The sequence below is a fragment of the Humulus lupulus genome, chromosome 2 (assembly GCF_963169125.1).
Source record: "Humulus lupulus chromosome 2, drHumLupu1.1, whole genome shotgun sequence".
Taxonomy (NCBI): Eukaryota; Viridiplantae; Streptophyta; class Magnoliopsida; order Rosales; family Cannabaceae; genus Humulus; species Humulus lupulus.
Window position 1 is genome coordinate 29,366,435 of NC_084794.1, and position 8,941 is coordinate 29,375,375.

General features: G+C 29.7%; 1 protein-coding gene across 1 annotated transcript; it reads left to right on the forward strand.

Annotated features, from left to right (window-relative positions):
• The first annotated feature begins 5,593 nt into the window (after positions 1–5,593).
• On the forward strand, positions 5,594–6,836 carry LOC133815934 (vascular-related unknown protein 1). The gene is made up of 3 exons (XM_062248689.1): positions 5,594–6,159; positions 6,310–6,384; positions 6,550–6,836. Exons 1-3 carry the CDS (start codon positions 5,761–5,763, stop codon positions 6,703–6,705), a joined length of 630 nt encoding a protein of 209 aa, XP_062104673.1. The 5' UTR covers positions 5,594–5,760; the 3' UTR covers positions 6,706–6,836.
• The last annotated feature ends 2,105 nt before the right edge of the window (positions 6,837–8,941 follow it).

Consider the following 8,941-nt stretch of genomic DNA (forward strand, 5'->3'; position numbering starts at 1 on the left):
AGATTGACTCTATCAAGACTAAAGCCTCGAAAGGACGAGATTAACTCGAATGTGAAGCCCAAACTATTGTAAAGTTTAAACTTCGAGTGGGCGCTACGCGAGAGTGGGGAGGTTGATACCGGTTTCAAGTAATCCCAGATTTTCAGGAAAAAAGTTGGCAGTTACCCAAAAAAGTGATATTTTTGGGATTTGTGCATTTAAAACCCTAAACCAAAAACTCTTATTTCTTAAGCTACACAAAACTCTCTTTGGTAAGAAAAACCCCATTTTTACATGTTTATACTAGAGGATTTGGGTCTAAAACTGTGATTTTGATTACATTACAATAACTCAGATCAGAAGTTTGCCTAACATCGATCAAACAACCTTATAAAACTGGTGAAAACCAGTAAATATACTCACAATACAAAGGAAACTGCAAAAAAAAAAAGTATACATATCAAAGAAAGAGAATCAAGAACAGAAACTTACACAAAGTTGTCTGTGGATAAAATGAGATCGACGACTGAAGGAGCTGTTGCAGGAAAGACTTCACAGAGTCAAAAGTGCTGGAGTTAATTTGTTTCTTCGGTTTGGAGAACATGCAAAGAAAAATGGGGGCGGGGGAGGGGGGGGGGGGGGGCGCCTGTTTGTTGTTTTTTTCTCTGAATAATGAGATGAAAGTGAGGAAGAAGAAGAAAAGGTGTATATATATATATCCCAGAGGGATGTCAAAGGTCGGACAAATTTGGGCCTTTGGTTTGATTTGGAGTTTGATCTGACGGATGGGATATGAATATAACATTGGCGGCAAAAGGTTGAGATATGAATAGACGTGGGCAGAAATAGGGAGTACTCGAGTACTTTGTGTGCAATCCTTGGCTGACACGTGTCCATACTCGAGTATGGTAGGTGGCACGATTTTTGAAAGTAGGAGTTCAAAGTTTCTTTCTCTTAGGATTCGAACCAATACTTTTGAGGGAGCAAAATGTTACACCCAAATTTTGAGAATAGAAATTATGGTCTCGAAAGATAGGCTCGTGAAGTGTAAGCTCGAAATAAGCAAGTATGCCACGTCATCAGCATATGCGTGGATCGAGTTTGACAGTTTCGCTTGGCATTAGGATGACGGCGATGGAATTGGTGAGCTCGCAATTATGTGCGATCTCGAAGATATTTCGAGGTTACAATTAAAGCTTGAAGCCGCGATTGATCAGCTACAAGGGTTCAACACTTGTATAAATTTCCTGATTTGTTCTTATTGGCGATCGAGCACCAGTCAGGAAGGTTCAAGCCTGGGCATCGCAAGCTCGAAGAGGATGGCCTTGATAGAGTTATTGGCTAAGGATGAGGTTAACCAAAATGACGAGCTCGTGATATTGGTCGATCTCAAAAGTATGTAAATTATATGTTTGAGGTCGATGATCTAGTTTGAAGACGATTATTTTTTGAAATCCCTATTTTTTGGGGATTTGTTGTAATCTGATAATGAATCCTGATTGTCATGAGATATTATATAATCAATGCATTTATTATATTTATTTAAGATTTGAATTATAACTTTCCGAAATAATAGGGATGATATTTTACAAACCAGTGTATAATTAGACTGGAGAAATTCATTTGTAGGGGGACGATTTTGGTACTGAAAATACTCTGCGAAAAAAGCTTTTTAAGAGCTTGGCGGGAATTTCACCACTCAATAATATTGACTCGTGGACTAGAAAGATTTTAACTGTTGAACCACGTAAAAACTCATGTGTTTTTTATTATCATTCTTAATTCAGTATTTACTGCTCTTCTAATTTAAATTGATGAAAAACGGCGTCAACATTTTTTTTTTGCATCAAAAGAATAGAAAACGTAAGCTATAGAGTTTCTTCAACAAAAAAAAAAAAAATCGACCAAGAGAAATTATTAGAGAACATTAAACTAAATAGTTTATAATAATCTAATACAATAAACAAGACATGGTCGGAAAATATAAATGTCTATATTTGTTGGCCATGAATAAATGAACTATATATATAAAGCAGCCAAAATATATTTATAAAATTGCCTCCAAAATCTAATGTTGGTTCTTAATATAATTTTGAGTTTCAAAGTCCATGCCATAACAAAACATTTCCTCAAGCATTTATATATATTCATACACACACACACGTATATATATATATATGTATGGCAGCTGAAGTATATTTATAAAATTGCCTTCAAAATATTAGAAACATAAATAAAAAAAAATTCTAATAACATTGATCAACAAAAATTTGAACAATATATTTATAGATATATATACGACTAAAAAAAATGTGTAATTATAAAGCATGGAAAGATAATCAAGGCAAACTTAACTCTCTGATATCAAATGTTAGATTAAAAATTAATCTAGATGCATAACAATCTTAATGCAGAATAAATAAATTATTATATAAAATTTAGAAGATCGAATATATATACCTCCAGCCATTGCTATTGATAATCTCGATCTATAAGCTTTAGATTTACAAAAGAAAAGAAGAAAAATGAGAACGAGCACACAGACTTTTAAGCTCTCATTAACTCTTTAGATGGAGTTACTGAAAAATATAAGATATTCTCTCAATGAGTTGTGATATGCAAAATCGAGTAACAAACAATATTGGGTAGCAAATAATGTTGACCACTAATTAGAATATTTGTCAATAAATAAAATATTGACTTTGATATATTAAATTAGTTGTAACAAATTAATTTTATATACCTTATAAATAAATATTCTAACATTTATTGCAATTATTTAAAAACACATTTTAAAAAAATAAAAATAAAGGTTAATTAAATAAATAAATAAATAAAAGGAAAATATAAAGTATAAGGAGTATTAAAATAAGAACGAAATATAAGTCATATCCACGCTAAATTTTTATAGTAATGCATGTATGAATTTGAAACGTTTATCACTAATCTTTCTGGTCTCAGATGATGGTTTTATGCGTAACGTAATTGCGATTTAATTAGGCTTACTAGTGGAGCACAACATATTGTTAACTTTAAAAAGCAAGTATATATATCTATCTATATATATAAATATATATATACACACAGCAACGCACCTAAGATATATAAAATTTTCAACACCATATACATCCACTTCATGACTTGTTTAAAGACGTTTTTAAATTCTTACTTCAAAAGAAGACTTTTTTTCTTCATTATTAAATAGTGTGCATGGAAATTCTTGTGTTTGGATCACAACGCAAACCTAACCCAACTCAAACCAAACCTATAAAAACAGTTAATTCATCAATTATTCCATAATGGGCTCCATTATAATTAGTTTTTCCTCCCTCTCTTGCTAATTACTAATAATGAAATTAGAGAAACGTATGATGATATATTTATATATACACTATATATGAATATGATATATTGAACATATATATAGGACTATGTACATTTCAAATATATGATTTTAAAGTTTAATCCAAATTTTCTCTTTCATGACTATTTTCTTCCTCTACCACACAGACAAACATGTGTCGATCGTATTATACATATATATTTGTCATTTTCCCTTGATTTTGCGATTGTTTGGCCATTTGACTCAAATGTCGATTTTATTCAACTTGAGCTACTGTGTATGCTCCATTATCAAAACTCTCGTGGCTCTAATAATACAACGAACAGTATTTGTATTCAAGTTTCAGGAATTGGATTATTGTTGAAGATGAAGATGAAGAAGGAGGTCACATCTTTAAAGAAAAGTAATAAATATTGTCCCCTTGTTTCTGTTAATATTTAAGATATGTTTGACAATTATTGTTTTTGTTTTTAAAATTGTATTTAGAAATGGAAATAGAAAACAATTTTTATTGTTATTAGGAAACAAATGTGTGGCTAATGTGTTTTCTAATTATACATTTATTTTTTTAAAACCTTGAAATTATATTTAGAAAAATAACATATTGTGAAAGTCTATAATAAATTATAGGAGAAGGTAAATGTGAAAAATAAACTGATTATGAAAAAAATAAAGAGAGATAAAATGAAAAGATAGTATAACGAGGAGAAAGAAAGTTATGGGAAAGTAAATGAAAATGAAAAGCTATGAGAGAGCATTGCAAGAGAATATGATGAAAAAATAAAGTGAAAAAACAAAAATGATAAAAAAAATGACGGGAGAGAAACTCATTAGAGAAAATGAGGAGACAGAAATAAATGTGAAAGAAAATAAAGAAAAAAAAAGTGAAAGAAAATGATGAGAAGGAGAGAGAAAATAATAGAGAAAAATAATGTGAGAGAAAATAATAAAAAAAGAAAGTTATGTGAGAGAAAATGATAGAATAGAAAGTGATATTAAAAAAACAAAATATGAGATAAATGAATTGGCCAATTATATTTTTAAAAAACATAATAAAAAAAAAACTGTCTTTTATTCTCATTTTTATAACCAAACATGCACTTACTTTTTTTGTACTCAAAATTTTATTGTTTTTAAAAATTATTATCTAAAAATAATACTAAAAATCACTACTTATTTTCATAGAACAATTTTTATTTTGAAAAAAAAAATTGTATTAATGCCAAACAGCCTCTTATTAATTGTCCGTCTTTTGTTTTTATCGCATAAATTTACCTGGGAAATGGAACTCAATTTCGGTATCTATTGGTAATATCTTTTGAACTATATTTTAATATATACATATATATCTCAATATTTTATTTTTATTTTTTGTGTTTGTTGTCTCCCTACATATATATATGGATCGAATATTAATATTTGGTACATAGATCAATATCTTTTTTATTTGATTTTTATGATTTTAGGATGTTGAATTTATATGTTCATTAGTAACGGTTCATTTAAAATTTAAAAATATGTATTAAAAAAAATATTTGATAATTGTTTTTTATTTAATTCAGTTTGTTGTCTAGTTTTCTATCAGCATATATTATTCTCCAGTATTTGTCAAAAAAAAAAAATCTCCAGAAACAAGACGCAAAACTAAACGTAGGTTCATCACATTTGTTAACCAAAAATTAAAATAAATAAATACTATAGTTCCTTGAAGTATTTTTTATATCTTTAATTTATAAATCTGAATAGGTAGTGATATGCGACATAATTATTATTATTTTTTTTTTGTAGAATTTGTGGAAGAGTATTTTGAGAATGAAGAAGAAAATATGTAAAAGAAATAGTGGCTCATATAAATCAATGTTATTTATGTTTATTTTTTTGGTTATTTATAAATGAAGAAAATTATAGGGCATATATGGAATCAAGTCTTGGGTGTGTAGGTGCATCGAGGCATATATCATGTTGAATTGACTCATTTATTGTAATTAGTTGAAAGGTGAGTCCATGACATAGAAACTACCTCTCTCTCTCTCTCCCTCTCCCTCTCCCTCTCCCTCTCTCTCTCTCAGTGTCGTATTAAATCCCATTTGAACCACAAAGGTCAACCCTTCTATATATACTATTACTCTTCTGTATAATAATATATATTTGTATTTTTCTTTTACATAAAATTGCACGTTCTCACTCTCTCTCTCTCTCTCTAGTCAAATTTTTGTAGCCTTAGTTTTCTGTTGCAACGTCTAGGTTTTTTAACTTCCACAACTCTTGTGGCCCCTACTTTCAGATTCCAACATTATGAATATGGGGTAGGTTTTCTCTTTTTCGATCTCCATTCTTTGGTCTTCTATTTCAGTTATAAAACCACTACTCTCTTTAGAAAAACCCTCTCTCTAGCTTTCTCTCTCTTCTTCTTCTTCATATTCTTCTTTCTTAATTTGATGGAGAATAGCCACTCATCTTCTATGACCAAACCAACTTCTCCTAATTCAGAATATTGCAGTGAAGAGAGTGGTTGGACTGCTTATTTTCAAGATTTCTCCAATAACAACAACAATAATAATATTCATAATAATGATCATGATGAAGAAGAAGGGAGTTTGATCTCATATGGCTCTTCTTTGGTCTCCGATGCTGCTTCTTATGCTGCATGGAAAATCTCCCACCAGAGAGATCGTCATCATCATCAACCTCGTGGCGCCGCCGCCGGCCCTTCCATCGCCGCCGCCGGAGGATTCCGGCCGCCGAAGAAGCTGACTTTCAAGAAAACAAGAACCAGAGAGATTTCTTCAGATGATTCTTTAGAAGATACCGCTAGTTCCCCAGTCAATAGTCCTAAGGTCATCCATTGAAATTATTATTATTGATTTTATTCTTTCTAATTCCTTTTTCAAGTTTTTGATTTCTCTTTTACAAATAATCTTTGTTCTGATTAATTTATCTCTATTTGTGTGCTTGTTTTTATATTTACAATATATATTTATACATAGGTTGGTGATCTGAAACGGGTGATTGATATGAAAACCAAACACACGGCTGATCATTTTCTTGAGAATAATTCTGTGGTAGTTAATTAAACTTAATTGCCTATATTTATTTCTGTTATATATCTCTTTCTTACGCATAAAAAGAAAAAAGAAAAACAAACTACTTATGTAAATGGGAGAATTTAACTTAAATTATTACTCTTTTTAATTATGTTTGTGTGTGGAATTAATAATTTTTTGTAGGGTAAAAAAGGTGGCACATTAGAGTACTATTCAGAAATGCAGGGATCAGAAGAAAGAAGTGTAGTGGATTTCAATGAACCAAATGACTGTATAGACTTGAAGAAAAGAGGGTTGTGTTTGGTTCCCTTGTCCATGTTAGTGAATTATCTCGGTTAATAGTTTTCTTTTTTAATTAATTAATCAATCTCCAATATTTAGCATATACTTATTTATTCTCTTTGAATTCCATGTAAACGCACCTTATTTTATGACATTGTACAAATTAAATATATATATATATATATATATATATATAAAGAAGCTAGCTTCCTGTCAATATGTTCTAATTAATTTTGTTTGTAATATGTCGATCCTGATCAATTCTATTATAATGTAAATTAATTAATTAATTAATTACTATACATATATAGTCCTAATAATATTTGTTTTGCTCTATTTATGTTGTCTAATCAGCAACTACATATATAAGAAGGCAAGATATAACAAAGCATGTGAATGTCATTATCATAATTGACAGCGGTTATGTTATTATACATAAATTATTAATGTTATTGTTGTTATTATAGAGATCGGTTGAAACCAAACAAAATAATGAACGAGCGACCGAATAGATCAGCTCTATACATATATGGATCTAAATAAATTATATAATTACATATAATAAATATATATTTATGCTACTGCGTGTAAACTTAGTAGACAGCCTCTTTTTTATCACGACCAATTATTTAATATTATTGTACTATATATTTTAAAGGATTACGTCTGTTAGATAACAAAGTCATTATTGGTTCGTGAATTTGGAAAACTAATATATATAAATGTATATATATATATTATAGAGCAACTCGGTGTCTTTATTAGATACTAAAAATCAAGATTTATAAAAGTTTATGCTGGCTGCGGAAACATTCTCCTTGAAATTAGTTGTTTTTCAAAACCCTAGCTAGCTTTGCATAATATATTAATTAAACAACATGTTATTGAAAAAGAAAAGTGTCGTAGTAAGTGGAAGGAATTAGTAATTTAATAACCGATAATGCCAGCCTTAGATAGTACTAAACTTATCTTATATAATATAAAAGAATATGGTACAATTAAATATCGTGTAATTATTGATACACAATATTATATATATGCAAACGGGGTACAATTAACCTGAATCACAATAAGATAAAAAAAAAAAAAAAATCCTAATTAAAATATATAGGGATGAAGGTTCTTAATTTGTACCCATTAGAGTAAACAATTTGCAATAAAATTTAAGCATTGTAATTAATTAAGAAATGGAAAAGAAGCTAAATTGATGGGTTTGAATATTATTAATTAATTCATCTCCAACCTCTTCCAGACCATTAATTCAATCCCTAAAAAGAACTACTCAGAAAGGGCTGAGAATTGAAGACCCCTCCATGTGCAAGAGCATTTAAGTCAGGTGGTGTAGTACAGAGGAGTTTTTTTTTCTGCAAATATTTATTTGAGAAACATTCAGCTAAATTTCCTCTATATTAATTAATTAATATAAATATATATTTATATATATATATCCTTTTGAGTTGACTACTTGTATTCCCTCTAGACCCTCTTATTATTAATTCCCATCATTCTTCTGATTCTCAATCTAATTAAATATTGTTAGAATGTGGAAAGTGATGCATGGTAAGAAGTATGAGGTTCCATCTCAAAACCAATTGGTGATGAGTGGAGTAACTCATACTCTTATAAATGGTATGATGATCCCACATACTTTCCATGTGGGATTCTATTCTCTAACATCCCCCCTCAAGATGGTGGCTATTTTTGCTCACCAATCTTGGACGGTTTGATCGCAAGTGGCTCGTTGGCTCTTTTGGCTCTTTTTGGCTCACTATCCCCGAATCACAAAGGGCTCTTTTGGCTCTCTTTTTTGGACCGGTTTTGGATTTGGATCGGACATACTCGTTAGAGTTTTCTTTGACTCTGATACCATGTTAGAATGTGGAAAGTGATGCATGGTAAGAAGTATGAGGTTCCATCTCAAAACCAATTGGTGATGAGTGGAGTAACTCATACTCTTATAAATGGTATGATGATCCCACATACTTTCCATGTGGGATTCTATTCTCTAACAAATATTATTACAAAATATGATTAAGATATATATTCGTATATATATTTTATATATACGCTTCTTTTAATTATTAGTTGAAAACGGCAAAAGCAAATTTTCTTGATGTAATAGTCACAACAGCCACGGCTTCGACTTTTTGATATAACTTTAATTATATATATATATTTTCCTATACATATATTTCTATATCATATGTACATATATATGTTCCTGAGTATATTGAATCGAGTATGGATGTAATTATATTTTTTATTTTATTTTATTATAGAAGTTATATTCATG

Excerpts from the sequence above, each read along its gene's own strand:
- LOC133815934 (XM_062248689.1), top strand. The coding sequence starts at position 5,761 with ATGGAGAATAGCCACTCATCTTCTATGACCAAACCAACTTCTCCTAAT. Across the intron at positions 6,160-6,309 it reads CCCCAGTCAATAGTCCTAAG|GTTGGTGATCTGAAACGGGT; the intron begins GTCATCCATTGA and ends ATTTATACATAG. Across the intron at positions 6,385-6,549 it reads TTCTTGAGAATAATTCTGTG|GGTAAAAAAGGTGGCACATT; the intron begins GTAGTTAATTAA and ends AATTTTTTGTAG.